At 40.2% G+C, this 19,272-nt stretch overlaps 1 protein-coding gene across 1 annotated transcript in view; it reads right to left on the bottom strand.

Moving 5' to 3' along the window:
* C2H3orf70 (chromosome 2 C3orf70 homolog) overlaps positions 1 to 16,208 on the bottom strand; it is a 72,427-nt gene extending 56,219 nt beyond the window's left edge. Inside the window, exon 1 of the mRNA XM_026389397.2 lies at positions 15,852 to 16,208. Within this exon, the coding sequence (XP_026245182.1) occupies positions 15,852 to 16,047 (196 nt within the window). The 5' untranslated portion in view covers positions 16,048 to 16,208. The remainder of the gene's footprint in view (positions 1 to 15,851) is intronic.
* Positions 16,209 to 19,272: the final 3,064 nt, after the last annotated feature.

Raw genomic sequence — 19,272 nt, 5'->3', positions numbered from 1 at the left:
TGTGCCACTGCACCCAGCTATGTACGTTGACTTCTTAACCACAAATTTTTTTATATATTCAAAATTAACAGTCAAAAGGGTGGAGGCTAGTATTTTCAGGAAGATGGAGTGGACATACTTTTCCCTATTCCTTCCCACTAAGCATAATTAAATATCACTAAATATGAAGCAAAACAGAAAAAGACAGTGAAAGGCAGACAGAAGATGCCTGACCCACTAGAAACCTCGGAGCCAAAGAAACCACCAACCCAATGACAGGGAGTTCCCAGGGCTTATTTTATTGGTGTTTGTCTCCCTTTATGTATCCCAGACACCTGTGAAGAGCTGTCAACCAGGAAATACCAATGGAGCAGAAAAAAGCAGCCCCAACACAAGCTTTCTCTTTCTAGCCAACAGGAAAGGAACAACCTAAAATAACAGAAAACTTTTAGATGATAACTCCTCAGCGCCAGTCAACCATCAGAGGAAAAAAACAACTGTATATCCCCCTAATTCATGCCAGCAAAGCCTGGGGATCGGAGGCAGAAGGGCAAGCTGATTTCCACCCTGAAATGTTCTGATGAGGTACTTCAACACCTCACCCTGGAGGTGCCTGAGGCCTAGTGAAAAGTCAGGGCTTCATGGTGAACAGGCCACACCCACGGTGTTGGGGAAGACCTAAAAGAGAGCAACAGCTCCCACTCCCACCCAGCAGTAAGAAGGAGTCACACACCCAGAGTACCAAAGGGAGCCGAGTGTGAAGTCTGGATTCTGCGTCCATCTGGCAGTAATGAGTCTGACACGCTCCTTCCCCTGCCAGAATGGTGTGCCTCTATTTTTTTTTTTTAAAGCCACTAAAAATACCAGGTTTAAATAAGACCCAGAGTCCCATAATATAATCCAAAAATGTCTGGGTTTTAATTGTAAATCATTTGTCTCAGCAAGAAACCAGGAAGAATTCAAATGGAATAAAAAATGACAATCAACAGATGTCAAAACTGTGATGACAGAAATGGTCAGGACTATCTGACAATGAATCAACCATAATAAAAAAAAAATGCTTCAGTGAACAACTATAAGTATGCTCAAAACAAAGGAAGACATAAAAGCCTCAGAAGAGAAACAGTCTCTGGAGAGAAACAGAATAAAGAGCCATATAAAAATACAATAACTAAAAAATACAATACCAAAATAAATACAATAATACCAAATAAATCACAGTGACAGGCTTGACAAATGAAAAGTTTTACTGAATTAAAAATGGAGCAACAGAAATCACCCAATTTAAACAAATAAAGAGAAAGTATACTTTAAAAAAAAAAAGGAAGAGCCTTAGGGACCAAGCATGTATGATTTTTTAAAAATCTAATATCCATTGTTTTATTTTTTATTCTAATTTGTTATATATGACAGCAGAATGCATTACAATTCATATGACACAGATAGAGCACAATTTTTCATATCTCTAGTTGTACACAAAGTATATTCACACCATTTGTGTCTTCATTCGTGTACTTTGGATAATGATGTCCATCACATTCCACCATCATTTCTAACCCCCTGCCCCCTCCCTTCTCCTCCCACCCCTCTGCCCTATCTAGAGTTCTTCTACTCCTCCCATGCTCCCTCTCCCTACCCTACTATGAATCAGCCTCCTTATATCAGAGAAAACATTTGGCATTTAGTTTTGGGGGATTGGCTAACTTCACTTAGCATTATCTTCTCCAACTCCATCCATTTACCTGCAAATGCCATGATTTTATTCTCTTTTATGGCTGAGTAATATTCCATTGTGAATTTACACCACATTTTTTTAATCCATTCATCTACTGAGGGGCATCTAGGTTGGTTCCACAGTTTAGCTATTGTGAATTCATTTTACTGGGGTCCTGAAATGAACCATTGGTATTTCCTGGCTGACAGGAAGAAAAGAAATGAAAAAAGAAGAAAAATGAAGAAAAAAAATAAAATGGCAGAAAAGGGGCAGTGCTGCAGAAGCACCTGAAGAAACAAAGGCTAAAAACTCCCCAAAGTTAGCTAGGAACATAATAAACCTACAGAGTCAAGAAGCTGAACCAGGACAATGCAGAGAAATCCAAGCCAGTGTTCATCATGTTCAGATTTCTGAAAATTAAAGAAAAAGAACAAATCTTAAAAGAAGCCAAAGGAAAACAGAACCTTATCTATAAGAGGAAAGCAATTCAAATGACAACGGATTTCTCATCATAGGCCAAAAGAAGTGGCACAGGTCCCCACTTTTCTGACCCCCTACCCCACCAAGTGCTGAAAGTAAAAAAAAAAAAATGCAGAACCATATACTCACCAAAAACATCTTCAGGAATAAAACAGAAATCTTAACATTCTGAGATGAAGGAAAGCTAAGAGAATTTGCCACAACCAGATCTATTATAAAAGAATAGCTAAAAGAAGTTTTCTTTAGAAAAGGAACAGAAAAGAAAGAATTTTGAAAAATCAGGAAAATAGAAGAAGACAAAAGGATAGATACTTTCCTTTTCTTCTTGAGTTTACTGAATTACATTTGACATTTAAAACAGAAACTATAACCCTGTCTATAGGGTTCTAAATACAGAATTAACATATACAGATTATATTTTAAGTGGAGGAAGCCAAAAGGACATGAAGGTAGGTGTGATTTCTATACTTAATTAAAAGTAGTCAAAACGATGATATTATATATACATATTGTAATACCCACTGCAACCCCTAAAAAGTTATACAAAGAGGACACTCAAAATATTACAGATAAGTCCTAATGGAATTGCAAAAAGAATGTTCAAGTAGCTCCTGGGGAAATAGGAAAAAGAAAACAGAAATGAAAAAGAATAAAAATAAAGAAACAAAAAATAAAATGGCAGGCCTAATCCCTAACATATCAATTACATTAAATGTAAATGGTCTACATACATCAAATAAAAGACAGATTGACAGTGACTTAAAAAGCATGACAGACTTTATGCTACATAGAAGAAAAATCACTCCATATTTAACAGTATGGAAGGAGATAGGTCATGCAAGCATTAACAAAAGAAAGCAAGTGTGGTTCTTTTAATATCAGATAAAGTGGACTTCACTTTAGAGCAAATACAATTACCAGAAACAGAGAAATTAGATAATGACAAATGGGTCAATCTTACAAGAACACATAACAATCCTAAAATATGTATTTACTAAACAAAAGAAATGCAAATGTAGGTCCAGCAAAGACGACAGACTTGAAAGGACAGATCCACAACTGGTTGGAGACATCCATACCCCTCTTTCAATCACCAACAGAACATATAGACAAAAAATAAAGATGTAGACAACCCCAATGAATAAACAAAGAGACACACAGAGAACACTTCACCCAATAATAGCAGAACACCCATTCTTTCCAAGTGTTCGTGACACTCAGTCCATATCTTGGGCCATAAAAAATCCTCAACCATGTCATAAAAATTAAAATCATACAACACAGAATCAAACTAGAAATTAATTCACAGAAAGATAACAGGAAAATATCCAAACACCTGGAAACTAAACTACACTTCAAAATCCATGGGTCAAAAAGTCAGTCTCATGGGAAATCAAAAAAGATACAGTGAACCGAATGAAAATGAAAATAAAACACATCAAAATTCATTTGCAGCTAAAGCAGTGCTGAAGGGAATTTTATATCAATAAATGCATACTCTAGAAAAAAAAAAGAAAACGTCTCAAGTCAGTAATCTAAGCTCCCACCTCATGATCTGAGCTATAAAAAGCAGCTTTCAAAATAAATCCAAATGGAGAAGGAAAGGCATAATAAAAATTAGAACAGAACTCAAAGATGGTAGACAGAAAAACAATAGAGACAATCAATGAAACAAGCAGCTGGTTCTTGGAAAAGGTCAACAAAAATGAAAAGCCTCTAGCAAGAATAAAGACAAAACACACAAGTTACCAAAACCAGGAATTAAGCAGAGGATATCACCAGACACATTAAAAACATCAAGAGCCTAACCAGCAAGTTATTTTTATATAGATTTAGTCAAGAATATTCTATAATTCATATGGAAAGGCAAAGGGACTAGAATACCTAAAGTAATTCTGAAAAACAGAAATGGAAAGAATCCATTCACCCCATATAAAGATTTCTTATACTGTGCAGCTATATCAGACTATGATATTACAGCAGAGGAGACACACAAGTCACTGGAATATGATAGAAAGTCTATAAATAGACCCATAGGATATTATTTTTGACAAAGGCACCAAAGCAATTTAATAGAGGAAAGCAGCCTTTCATTCCATGGGGCTGGAGCAAATGAACACCTACATGCAAAAAAGTGAACTTTGGTCTATGTCACCCACTTCATGCAAAAATTAACTCAAAATGGATTGTGGGGTTAAATGTAAAACTTAAAATTGTAGAACTTTTAGGAAAAATGAGAAAATCTTTGAGCTCTCAAGCTTGGCAAGAATTCTTAAAAGCACCAAAGGCACAATCCATCGAAGGAAAATAAAAAACATCTGTTATGGTGTGTAATTCTTTTTATGTATTGCTGAATTCTATTTGCTATTAGTTTGTTTAGGATTTTTACATCTGTATTCGTGAGTAATGTTGGTCGATAGTTCTTTGTACTATTTTGTCTGGGTTTGGTATCAGAGTAATACAAGCTTCATACAATGAATTGGAAAGAAGAGAACAAAAGACATGAAGAGACATTTCACTCAGGATGACATACAAGTAGCATACAGGCACATGAACACCAGCCAATAAATAAATGAAAATTAAATCTCAAACAAGGCATCAGTACACACTTTTTGACTGAACATCCAATACAGTCACTCTGATGATTAGATTTTAGTGAAATGTAATCATCAGAGTGACTGTATTGGAAGATAGGGCCTCTGAAAGGTAATAAGGTTATGAAAGTGGAATGCTCATGAATGGGATTGGTGCCCTTCTGAAAGAGAGGCCAGGGTGCTCTTTAGCCTTTTATCCTCTTCTCTATTAAAGATACACTGATAAGTCACAATCTGCAACCAGGAAGATGACCCTCTATGTCAGTATCTGGAGACTGGGCTATCAACCTCCATGACAAGTTTATAAGAAATAAATGTCTTCCAGTGGCTTGGGAGGCTGAGGCAGGAGGATCTCGAGTTCAAAGCCAAACTCAGCAATGGCTAGGCACTTAGCAACTCAGTGAGACTCTGTCTCTAAATAAAATACAAAATAGGGCTGGGGAGTGGCTCAGTGGTCAAGTGCCCCTGAGTTCAATCCCTGGTACCGCCCCCCCTCCAAAAGAAATAAACTTCTAGTTTATTAGCACAAAATATGGTATTATGTTATAGTAACCCAAACTAAGAGAACACCCAAGAGAACTGGTAAGACAACAACTGTGACTACACCAAAGGCTGGCAGGATGTGATGAGGAAAGTGGACCACTCACACAGGTGTGAGTGAGTTGGAGTGGTACAGTCCCTCTGCAAATATTAAACATGTAACTACCATACAACCCAGCAGTTGCATCCATGGACATTTATCCAGGAGAAAAGAAGTCACACAGAAAAAATGTACATGAATATTTACATTTTTTTGTATTAAAACTGGAAATAATTTAAACGTCCTTCAATGGGTGAATGGCTGAACAAACTGTGGTGTGTGTAAACCATGGAATGCTAGTCAGCAGTGAAAAGAAACTAGGGGGGCTGGAGCGGCTCTCCCACTCAGAAAAACCATGTCACTTTACGGAGTGTGACTTTCACTTACCCTTTCAATAAGTCTGTGATTTGCCTGTTTCTAAGAAAGAAACAAAGAAAAACAAATAAACAAACCATTGTACACTCAGCAATGGATGGACCTCCAAGGAGTCATGGTGAGTGACAAAAGACAATCATGAAAGATTACATCCTATGTGTGTCCATGTTTATGCATTCTGGAAATAAAACTATAGAAATGGAGAACAGTTTAGGGATTGCCAGGGACTGAGGAGGGGTTGGGGCCAGAGAAGAAGCATGTGTGGCTCTAGAAGGCCAGCATGAGCCATCCCTGTCCTTTATCCTGACTGCACCAATGTCACCTTCCTGGACATGGTACAGTACTATAGCTTTGCAAGATGTTACCACTGGAGAACTGGATAAAGGGTACTTAGGACCTCTTTTATACTATTTCTCAAGACTGCAGTGAAGCTACAATTATCTTGAAATAAAAGTTTCACTGAAAGAAAATCTAGCAATTGATCAGAATGAGAAACAAGAAGAAGATTATTAGGAAACAGACATGCAATTCAACAAACAGCCAAGCTCAGTGCTCTTTCACTACACCTCCCTTCTAGGATTCCATCTGAAGACAAAGACATGCAAGGAATCTTAAACTTTAGTCACCTGTTTGTTGTTGGTGGTGGTACCGATATAGTAATTTCTAAACTCTCTTGTGTGCAGCTGAGCACAGAAGGAATGAGTAAATAGGATAATGTACTGGAAAGCAGGGTTTAATAACAGAGAAAGGAGGTACATGCAGGCATTAAGGAAAGATGAAGGACACCCGACGATGCAACAGCATCCAGTGGAAACAAGCACACCCAGAGACCAGATGATGGTTTTCTCACCGTTTCTCACAAAAAAAGAACCTGGGATTCTCGGAAAAATACCAGCTTTCTGATCTGGTGCAGGGAATTATTAGATAAGCCTGGACAAACCTGCTGTGCCAGAAAACTGGGAAGTGATCAACAAACAAGAAGACTTGTGAAAAGGACAGATGCAGATGCCAGCTTGAAGGAAGGCTCCCTGCCCAAACCTAAGGCAGTTGAGCACCGAAAAGAATTATAACATTTGATTATGTATGATGCACCGGACCAAAAAAAAAAAAAAAAACAACACTTTATAATAACAATTAAAATGAAGGAAAAGAAGAGAAACTCCTCCTCAGAGAGAAGGTGCCATTGGATGGCAGTAGGAATGACATTTTTAGATCACTAAATGACACATGCAAGGACCCTCCAGTCAATGCCAAAATCATGGTTTAAGTTGGTTGGGGAGGGCGGGGGCTGCAGCTCAGTGTCAGAGCACTTCCCAAGCATGTGTGAGGCACGGGGATCGATCCTTAGCACCACATAAATATAAACAAATAAGCCAGGTGCAGTGGGGCACACCTGTAATCCCAGCAGCTTGGAGGTTGAGGCAGAAGGATCGCAAGTTCAAAGCCAGCCTCAGCAATGGTGAGGCACTAAGCAATTCAGTGAGACCCTGTCTCTAAATAAAATACAAAATAAGGCTGGGGATGTGGCTCAGTTGTTGAGTGTCCCTGAGTTCAATCCCTGATACTGAAAAAAAAAATTAAATAAGCAAATAAAATTAAGGCATTCTGTCTATTTTACAACTACAAATATTTTTTTGTTTTTTCTTTTCTTTCTTTTTTTTTTTTTTTTGTGGCACTGGGGATTGAACAGGGCCTTGTGCATGTGAGGCAAGCACTCTACCAACTGAGCTATATCCCCAGCCCCCTAAAAGAAACTTTTTTAAAAAGTTGGTTAGGGAACAGGTGTCAAAGTATCACCAACCACACAAATTACTTTTTAAAAACAAAATATCACCATAATTTTAAAAAGAAGAAACAAAAGGGAAGAGATAGATCTGCCTACAACGGGCAACCTGGCAGTAACCACCTCAGCAGCCGCGGTAGTGGAGCACCTGACATCCTGTGTCTTTTCTCGTGACACTGACAAGGTCACCTATGCAGCAACCTGACAAAATTTTAACCAAAATCTAATCATGAGGAGACAATCAGGCAAATTTGTAATATGGGCATTCTATAGATACTTAACAGGGACTCTTCAAAAAATTCAATGTATTTGGGCTGGGGATGTGGCTCAAGCGGTAGCGCGCTTGCCTGGCATTCACGGGGCGCTGGGTTTGATCCTCAGCACCACATAAAAATAAAATAAAGAAGTTGTGTCCACCAAAAACTAAAAAATAAATATTAAAAAATTATTTCTCTCTCTCTCTAAAAAAGAAAATTCAATGCCATAAAAAAAAAAGTAACATTGTTTCAGAATGACTAAAGGAGACTAAAATAAACATATGTGACTCTGGATGGCACCCAGGATTAAAAAAAAAAAAAAAGTCAGTCAGTCATAACAGTCATTTTGTGTGCTTTTGTGTCCTTCAATTTATTCAGTTTTCTTGCTTCTATATAACTCTAAGGATAATCACAATACTTTGAGGCTGACATTATTATTATCGCCATATTGAAAATGAGGAAACTGCCAGGGGTGATGGCACACACCCATAAACCCAGCTACTCAGGAGGCTGAGGCAGAAGGATCACAAGTTCCAGGCCAGCCTGCACAACTTAGCAACAGTGTGTCTGAAAATAAAAAGGACTGGGATATAGCTCAGTGATAAAGTACCCCTGTGTTTCAATTCCCAGTTATGGAAAGAAAAAGGAAGAAAGAAAAAGGGAGAGAGAGGAAATTCAAAGACAGATTTAAGTAATTTCCCAAATTACATAACTAGAAAATGGGAAGAGCTATGATGGAAACACAAAGTCCAACTCAACAGCCTGCCACAAGGATGCTACATTGTCCACTACTTTGCTTATATGTTCTTAACCCTGGAAAGTAGGGTTTTTACTCCTGTTTTATAGAAAGGAACACTGAAGCCGAGAGAGGTTAAGAAGACTGTCCAGGGTTACAATGCTGAGAGGTAGAAGGACCATGATTAAGACAGGTGTGTCTGACATCAAAGCTCTTGTTCTTTCTAGGAAAACTCTGCTTTCCACGGTGTATGTATAAACCATATGTTCGTTTTCAAAAAAGCTCATTTATGAGACATATGTCAAAGGCATTCCTAGGTTTATCTGAAATCAATATTACTTAATTTCTCTAGAAATACTCTTTCCTATAATCAATGAGATGCTATAACACGAAAGAACAAACTTAAATGAAACGAAGGTTTTGTAATGTAATAAATTACCACAGAAAGGCCCTCAAAAGCCATCTGGTTCAAGTCTCAGTTCAACAGGCCTGAAGTGACAATTCAAATGTCTGTATGCAATCTAATCCCAAAAAAGGTTTGCACCTAAAAGTTAGGAATTATTTGAGGATATGACATGACAGAAGCTTCATGCTATACAATATATTTTTGCCTATTTTTTTAAAAAGTATCATTGTACATTATCAAACTTGTGGGTGTGCAGATTGAACCCAGAGACACTTTACCACTGAGCTATACCAAATCCCATTTATTTATTTATTTATTTATTAATAAATAAATAACTGGGGATTGAACTCAGGGGCACTCAACCCCTGAGCCACATCCCCAGCCCTATTTTTCTTGTCTTTTATTGAGAGACAGGGTCTCACTGAGTTGCTTAGTGCCTCCCCATTGCTGAAGCTGCCTTTGAATCCACGATCCTCCTGCCTCTGCCTCCTAAGCTGCTAGGATTACAGGCATGCGCCACCACACCCAGCTTTTATTTTTTATTTTGAAACAGGGTCTTGCAAAGTTGCTGAGTCTGGCCTGGAACTTGCTATCCTCCTGCTTCAGCCTCCCAAATTGCTGGAATTACAGGTGAGTGCCACCATGCCTGGCCTCAAGTGTTTTTTAATAGCACAGTTTTATGGAGTTCACAAACATCCATGTTGCAGATAATTGCCCTTCTCTTAAAATCAAAAGCCATTCTTACTTAATTACTTAATTTCTGCTTGTTCCAAAGATCATTTAAAACAGCTGAATTCCTCCTCAAAGTACCTTCAGCAGAATCAAGAAACCAGCAGCCCTGGTGCCAGTTGGTCTGTCACATTCTGATGCGCTGCTACTACCGGCCACCAAAGGTACTACATGTGACCTTATGTGAGTTTCCTGATCAAAAAGAGGACAGTAAGAGTGTTTGCCCCACAAGTTTGTTGCAAGGTTGAATAAACTAACACATACAAAACAATCCCTACTGTGCCCTTCTGTACTTGTTATTGCTGAGGTCAGTGCAGCCGTGACTGAAGCTCCACTCAGATGGAAAGACGCCATCAGTTTTCCCTACCTATCAGCTTTCCCTACTTGGAAGAGCCTCGAAGAAACTCATCCAGAACCCTATTCTTCTCTTAAAAAATGTCTTCTCATCCTTGAATCACTAGACATGGTTAGAATCTTCATGCTCAGGAAAAAAGCATAACTAGAGTTTTCTAGCTAATCAGCTTCCCACTCTTCTTTTTTTTTTTTTTTGGGGGGGGGGTCTGGGTTTCACTGTCAACCTTCTTGAATACTTTCTCTCTAGCTAGTGTCATAGAAATGATTAAGAAGTTCCCTAGAAAAACCAACTACCTTTCCCCTACAGAAGTCAGAGCTTGACCCTGTTGAGTTTCCATAGAGTTGTATAAAAGCAGGAGAAACAGAATAACATGAGAAATATCATGCTAATGTACTAAGAGAAAGAAGCATATTTGTTTTCCCTAAAGACCAGACATTTGAATTCTCTAACAGCTCCTGTCTCCGTGTAGGAGAGCTAACAAATAGGAATTATAGCCGCCACAGACTGCACGGACAGCCCCGCCCCAAGCCCACCCAGGCTAGGCAGCATACCACCTTCTTTCAACAGTCCCCCCAAAGCACCTGCTTTTCCCGTCCCCATTCCTTCCACATTTCTAGGCTGCCCATCCACCTTCTGCTGTGACAGTCTTTCTTTAGATATGCTAATACCATCTATTAGACAACATCAAGTCCCACTCTTCCTGCTTTCAACCTGAAAGAAACCGACATCTTTTAAGATGTCTTCTGCAGAAAGTTGAGCTCATCTTTTATGTGATTTTTACTAAGCCAACTCTGAGTTCTGCTGGTGGCACCTACGTCATACCTTGTACACCCACTCAACCCCACCTGTCACCTTCTAATCACTTTCTCTTTCTTAACCCTTCACTTGAGCTGTACTGTTCAACATCCAGTGACCTTTTCAAAGTTCTCATTTTCTGGATTTCACTGCTACAATGCATACCACCTGCCCATTTCTTAAACTTTCGCCATCACTGGCTTTAATGAAGTTGAGCTCTCTGGGTTCTGCTCTGCTCATTAATTTTACATTGCTCTGTAGCACCAATGGTGGTTCCAAGTCCAGGTCCTAGAATCAGTCATAACACGGATTCAAATCTAGGCTCCAGTCCTTACTAGCTCTATGCACAAGGGAAAGTTCCTTAACCTCTCTCTCTAGGCTTTTTTCTTAGCTCTAAAATGGATACAATGACATAACTGACTAGAAAGCACTCCATATATTAAGTTTATTCCAGCACAAAGTAATCTTGAATAAATATTAAAAATCATCTATGTGTCCTAATCAAGGACACATAGATGATTTTTAACCTCCTTTTGACCTTGAAGTATTACTGCCACAAATAGCTTGGATTCAAACTTCAATTACATATATTCCTAAAGTCAAGGCTCAACCTTTCATCTTCCTCTTCAATAAAGAAAATTACTACTATTACATTTCAAGAGTGTCTAAGAACTTGCTGAAAATGGGGTTCATCTTAGTATTCTTTCTTCAAATATTCATTTCCCTTGGCTTCTGAAATACTATTCATATATTTCTTCTATAGCCATCTCTTCCAAATCTCCTCTGGAAGTTATCCTCCTGGGTCTAGACTTTAAACAATGGTGTTTAAAGGAAAGCCTAAAGGTTTTCTTCACTTCTCATGCTACCTTCTCCCCTTGGCAATCTCACACTTCATGGCTATAACTGCCAACTATAATAAGTAAATGACCTCCATGGTATCTCTAGCCCAGACCTCCCCCCCTCCCCCGAGTTTCCGATTCTTTATCTAATGGCTTACTGACATCACCATGAGATGACAAAAGCAGCTTAAACACAATAAATCCAAACACAAATTCATGATCTTCCTTCCAATCCTGCTTCTCCATCCATTTAAGCTGCAAAAGGCAGAATTCCAAAAGTCCAGAAGTTATTTTTAATAAGTTGCCTCTTATTCTTCAAATCTATTGAGCTACAGATTTCACCTCAGATTTCTCTCAAATTCACCCACTTATCTCTATCTCCACCAATCTATTTCTTTTTCCTTTTAAATAATCTGTCCCCACAAAAATCTACCTCATAATACCTGCATATGGTTTTCTCCCATCTCTCCACTCTAACCAAGTCATATCTTTTCCTTTCTCAAGACTCCTCTTAGAAACCTTCACTTATGGCCAGGAATGGTGGCACATGCCTATAATCCCAGTGGCTCAGGAGGCTGAGATAGGAGGATTGAAGGTTCAAAGCCAGCCTCAGCAGCTTAATGAGGTCCTAAGCAACTCAGTGAGACCCTGTCTCTAAATGAAATACAAATAGGGCTGGGGATGTGACTCAGTGGTTGAGTGCCCCTGAGTTCAATTCCCTAGTACCAAAAACAAAAACAACAACAACAACAAAAAACCTTCACTTATTAATTCAGTCTAATATCATTCCTTACTAAGAAAGTTTAAGTAACAGATTCAGAGTCACGGTTTATTCAACACCATAATTTATCTTTAACACCAATAGGAGATGCTACAGTTTTGCTCCTAGACATCAAAAGTCAGTCATCACCCAAATACACTAATTATGTAATAGTGCACCAAGCACTGCATCTATGAATATGAATATATATATAAGCTTTCCACATCTTTTATAAACATGTTCATTTTTTTCAGCCTTTTCTATTCAATAAGGTTATAAGTTTTACAATTTTAACATCAGTTATATATTGCTAAACTTCCTTTATTTATTCTGAATCCACCATTTTCAAGGAAAATATAGAATGCAACTTTCCCTAGACTCTACTTAAAGGGTAGAATCCAGATGTATTCATATTTGTATTATTTTCATAATAATGTCTCATAAAGAGAAGGTGCTCATGACATATGCATGCTTAGAACTGAAGTGTTTCATGAATGAGGGAGAGAAAGAAAGAGATATGAGAGAGAGAGAGAGAGAGAATATGAACGAACTTCTTAAGTATGTTGACTTATTTCTCCTGAGATAAAAATGCCATTTGGGCTAAAAGGGGTAGAAAGAGTTGATGCCCAATCAGGTGAGGAGACCATAACACAGCACCTGGCTGCTTTTAATGCCACAGTTCCTTGTGAATGGATCACTGAACTGCTGCCCAGGCAGGAAGCATGAGAATCAGAGCCTAGAAAATCAGAGACTAGAAAAGAGCAAATGAATTTAGGTCTAAATTTAAAATCAGAGAGAATTGTCACAACAGTGCTGTATACCTGACATCAATCCTTTTCAAAATTCAGATCATTTATTCAAAATCAGCTACTAACTATTTAGAAAAGAAAGTGGTGAGCATTTGTGGAACCAATCTGAGTTATACCATATTAGTGTGTGTGTGTGTGTGTGTGTGTGTGTGTTTTAAGAGAGACAGTTCGTAAGATAGATCATAGATCAGAAAGAAGCAGTAAAAATCCTGTGTTGGTAGGATTGCAACAAGGTCATCTGACCAACTCTTGTTACAGCCACGTGGATGTGAGAAATAAAAGATGGATAAAAGTATGCTTAGGTGACTAGGTAATTGTGTGAACAACTTTAAGTAGTCATTAATGAATTGCTATTGAGTTTCAGGACTATAAATTTTTCCTAATTTTCCTATTTTATTAATAATTAGAATGAAGGTATATAAAGTTAATATACACTGTTGGCATCTAAGATGGGCATGACATGAACCTAGGAGGACTAACTAATATGTATTATTAAAAAGCTGGAATGAAAAAAACATAGTAAGAAAAATAGGCTAATCCTCCTAAAATAAGGAAAAAGATCTAAGGTTATCTATACTTGTGTCTAAAAATATACCTATAATTTTGAAAAGGAAACTGCCACAACTGGCTTAATTGCCCCCATAATATTTTTTTTTTGGAAGGGCCCATTCAATGGCTCTGGTTGATAGCAAGCTTAGTTCAATGTGACAGCAGCAAGCTCAGTATGACAAGATGTGGATATCAGAAGAGCTAATGTGACTCTATGGCTGCAGCAACAGAAGTATCTCAAAGACGGGAATGTAGCAGTCTTGCTCCACTCTGGTCTGATCAGACCACAACTGGGATACTACCTGCCTTTCTGGGGTCACAACCTTTACAGGATCATGTTCATTGGCACAGGTTCAGAACAGAACCAGGATGCTTAGGAGCCTGGATACTCTTCCATAAAAGGGCAAAAGGCAGTGTAAATTTATAAACAGGACAAAACAATGGCTTCAGAGGAAAATGGTGGCTATCTTCATTCAGTCACTCAATGAACATGAAGTTCAAACCTATTACAGAAAACACCAGGAAAATCTATTTCATTATGAGAATGGCCAGGGATAAAAAGATAAGAGTCACTGTCTAAAAAAAAAAATTCCCATGCATATTCAGATACATATATGTAAACAGCTCAAACAGCCAATTCTTCTGAAAAAGAATTTGTTCTATATGATCTCATAAGGCACAAATAGGACCCATGGAAAGAAGTTAGAAAGTAAAGATTTCAGCTCCTTATAAGGAAGAATATTTTAAGAGTCAAGGCTAATGAAGGAAGAAGCTAGCTGATTAGACTGTAAGGTTTCCAACAGTAATGGTGCACTTAGAAGGGATGCTGTAAACAGGCACTGACTTGGACCAATTTAAACCTTCCTCATAGTCCACACTATGCCTCTGCAGGAAAAATGCTTCACCAGACTCCTACTTGTGTACTTTAGCACCCAGGTTTCCCGTGATTGCTACTTCCATCTATGTAACCTGTCCCCATTGCTTTCTCTAAGCACAATAAGAATAATGTGACATAAGAAGAAACTGATCCATCAGCAGATGGAAGACAAAAACAGTACTGCTCCATGTGCTTTGAATTTGTAAAGAAAATGCAAGGATTTTCTATCCCTTTATTCACAAATTCGACTAAAAATATCCAATCGTGTTCAGTTAAGGTAAAAAGGGATTTGTTATATACGGCATCTTTGGTGAGTCACTTTCTTCTAACCAACAAGGAAAAAAAATATTAAGTTCACTTGAAAAATTGTGTCCTAAATAAGCACACGAAAACCTTCTAATATTATGTGGAAACTAACTTTAGAATGTATTTCTAAAAAGAAATGATTCATCATATAGAGAAGGCCAAATACTATGAACTAATCAAATTGTGGAATTCTTATTAAATGGCTACTTAAGTTTAATCTACTTAAAAAATCAAAGGCAGCATAAAGACAGAGAAAGGTCCCGGACCATGTAGTTCTAGCTTTCATACATTAAATTAAGTTCCTTCAAGCGTATCTACAAGTCAGTTTATTTTCTAATTCTTAAACACACTCATAACTTGGATCTAAATGCTGCAACTAGGTATCTAAAGAGTGTGCCCTCCAAAACGGTTCCTTTAAACTTCCTGGAAGCAATTCCTCACATTTCAGCGCTTTCTCAGTTGGAATATGATCAATGGGACAAGTTCAATTTCCAAGACTTTTTTAAACAGCAATCGGGAAGCCAAGTGAGAAAGAAAGTGAGGCGCTTCTTGCACCACCGACCCCCCCAACGGAGGCTTCTCCTCCGCTGGCCATCAACTCCGCTGACGCTCTACCACTTCTCAATACGCGGCCTGGACATTTCTGGTACCAAAGAAAAAGCTTGCCGGGACGAGGGCATCCCCTTTTCGTGCCAGTGACTAGAGCTAACCTCCCCCCGGGAATTCCTCTCGTTGCCAAGGCAGCGCAAGCCCAGGCGTTGCGCTTCAGGGCAGTTCTAGCGACCCGGAGCTCTGCGCGGCCCCAGCCTGCGGCGCGGCAGCCCCGGGAGAGCGCGTAGCCCCCGGCTGCACCGCGCCAGTCGCGACCCGCACGGCCCCGCGGGTGCCCCCAGGACCGCGATGATAGCGGACAGACGGCTCCACTTACAGTGACACCATCCTAGGTGACAGCACCAGTGCAGCTTGAAGCACTTGCCATGGCTGTGAGTGGCACAGATCGAGAGCCCGTCGCACGGCTGGAAGTCGGGTCTGCGGGCGGCGCAGCTCCGCGCCAGGGCCTGCGCCTCGTCCACTTTCTCGCTCTTCCAACCCCGTTCGGGCGCCGGCGCGGCGGCCGCACTCATTTCCTCTTCCTCTGCACGGAGCCGAGGCCGGGAGCCCGGAAAGTGGCGTCTGGGCGGACAGAACGCTGAGCCGGCTGCAGACGCGGGAGGGCGCGGCGACCACGGCGGCTGGTGCGCAGCGGTCCCAGGCTCGAGGAGGAGCCGCCCCGGGCTGCTGCTGCGACGGGGCTGGGCCTGCCGCCTCTCTCCGCGCCGCGCCCCCACGCGCACGCGCACAAGCACACGCGCGCTCTCGCCGCCACGGCTTCCGCCACGCGCCCTGGAAGAGCCCGGCCTCCTCACTCACGCCTGGACCTGGAGCGCGGGCGTTGGCGTCGCCTCCCTCCAAGGCGAGTTCCTGCAGCTCACTCCCTTGTTCCTCCGGCAGACTCCAACGGAGGACCGTTAGGACAAACGCGCCTTGGTCGCCTTGTCTGGCCACGCAAACCAGCTCACAAGCACGCTTCCCTCACACACTTCCTCCGAGCAGAGTCGCCTGGAGAATGGCAGACACGTGCACACGCTCCACCGAGGACTGTGCACACAGCTTACACGCCCGCCCGACCCTCTTGATAGGAGGCTCCAGACGCGTCTCTGAACGAGGTGTTCTCCCCCCTCCCTCTCTCCCTCTCTGTCTTACACACACACACACACACACACACACACACACACACACACACACTATAGCCTCTTTGCAGGCGCTTCTCACATTTCTCTTATTCACCATTCGTGCGACCAGAGAGAGTCCTAGGGGACACATATGCCCCCACGCACGCTCAATCCTGGGCCTGCCTTCTACTCCCAGGTCCAGCTCAGGATAGTGGCCAGCACCACCACTTCTTCCCTCCGACACCCAACTTTTCCAGTCTGCAACCCACCTGACTTAATGGGAAAGCAACCAACTGACTGCAGTCTGTTTGTGTGTGTATGTGTGTACCTTATGCACTGTTTGATGAAGCGTGCGTGCACAGATGTGTGTTAATGTAGCGTGGGTGATATCTGAGTGGAGTGTGTATGTGGCATGCAGGTGGGTATTATATAGTGTGTATATGGCTGTGTGTATGTGTGTGTGACTGTGTGGTGCATGCGACTGGAAGGGCAAGTATGTGCATGGTGTATAAGGATGGAGTTGGCATGGGTTGGTACTCAAATAGTGCTCATGTCTGCCTTTCTTTTAGTGTTGTTGCCTACCCTGGCCAGTGGGTATGACTGGCCTTGCTGGTGGCTGCCTGCCACTCCCCCACACACTGGGCTTGCATTTTTCCCTCCTGGCCACAAATTGCTCCAGGTAGATTTTCCATGCCAGACCCTGCTGCTGAGAATGGACCCCAGGCTGCATTCAGTGAAGAGAGAACAAAGCATTTGCTTTTAGGGAGCATTGTTGGGGATTGGTGTTTCTCTGCAATGGGACCAGAACCCAGCCTGGAATGCAGAAAGGAATGGGACACCCGTATTTGCCGGAAAAGTGCCTATAATAACTGATGTTTCAGGGAAAAGAGAGCCTTTCAACACAAATGCTATGCTGGAACATGTTTATGCCTAAGCCCCTGTTCTCCACTACTTTCCTTTCCTGCTTTGCACTGAAAATGAGACTCATCCTGGTTTACAGAGAGCCAAATGCATCCTCAAGCCCTGAAAAGCTGTGATGCCATAGCAATCTTTCATCATTTTCCCTTTTATTTAACCTTGGCTTGAGAAGGAAAATGTAATTTGCATATATCTGATTCTAGTGAAATCTTTATTAGGGAATGGAGAGAAACTCACTTTGGTGGCAAAGGTATTTTCAAGAAATGTCTGAATCTAAATCACAAATGATGATTCCCCATTGACCTAACACTGAAACAAATGTAAACAAGAGGCTTCATCTTTCAACCTTCCTCCCTAGGTGCCCACCCCACTCAGTACATAGCCAACTTATAAAATCCACTCCTTCCTGCTGTTAAATTCATATTCTAGTCCACCTCAGAATAACATGAGAAAAGGAAAAGAAAATCAAAGGAATGCATACCATGTTATTACCACACCAAGCCAACCAAGAATTTTTTTAAGGAAGGGGTATTTCCATCTGTTATACCCTGTATTTCTCTTCCAACCTATAAATTCCCTCTAATACTGTCTATAACATATAAGACCTAATAATAAAATCCCTTCAGTAATACTTCCACAGGCTTCTACTCTAAAATGAACCATGTTATAAGATTCCACTAAATATGAGACATACCATCTTTGGCTAGTGAAAAATGAGCATGAGAAAGAATATAAAATAACGCTTTAGCCAAGAGGTACCCTAAATACCCGAACATTCTTCTTACATTAGTCACATGACCAGAAACTGAGACATCTGTGTATTTTCTAATTCATGACACTTGCTCCACTCCCTGTTTACTGAGTAGAAAGAGGTAAGTGCAGTGACCTCTCAAAAATATACAAACAGCTTTTAGTATGTGTTGTTGGAATATCAGTTTTTAGAGTTCTATTATGGAAAATTCCAACCTACACAAAAGTCAAGAGACAAGTAAAATGAACTCCTGTACCCATCGCCTGATTTCAATAAATTATTAAATCATCTAAAAAAATCTTATGTCATCTATAACTTCACCCACTCCTGACCTTCACCCTGCCACTAGTTTAGTTTAAAGAAAATCCCAGACAACATATAATCTCATCCATAAATATTCCAGTCCAAATATATATCTCTAAAGGAACTTTTAAAAATGATAACACACAATACCAGTATCACATAAAAGCATACAATTTGATCATAAAGATAAACTTGTCCCACAATTGTTAATCACATCTCTAATTCTCCTTTAAGAATGCCACTCTCTCTGCCTGGAATTTTCCTCTTCCCCCTTCTTCTCCCCTCTTCAAATTCAAATTCAGTTACATTTCCTCAAAGAGGCTTTCTCTGGCAAACCCAGACTAAATTATATTCACTCTTCCTTCATATTACTTATCCCAACTTTAAACTATATGAAGGAATATATGAAGGAATTATGAAACTAATGTCTTTTCCCATTTCCCTCTCCACATACATACTGTAAACAACTTCTTCTTCTTCTTCTTCTTCTTCTCCTTCTTCTTCTTCTTCTTCTTCTTCTTCTTCTTCTTCTTCTTCTTCTTCATCTTCTTCTTCTTCCTTTTTTTTTTTTACAACTAGGATTTTAATCTTTAACTCTCTGAAAGCTCCTTAAGGGCACAGATATGACCTCTGTCTTGTTCACTATCTTGTTTCCACTTGTGTTA

The sequence above is a fragment of the Urocitellus parryii genome, chromosome 2 (assembly GCF_045843805.1).
Source record: "Urocitellus parryii isolate mUroPar1 chromosome 2, mUroPar1.hap1, whole genome shotgun sequence".
Taxonomy (NCBI): domain Eukaryota; kingdom Metazoa; phylum Chordata; class Mammalia; order Rodentia; family Sciuridae; genus Urocitellus; species Urocitellus parryii.
The sequence above is the reverse complement of the archived record's forward strand: the minus strand, read 5'-3'. Positions and strand labels throughout refer to the sequence as shown.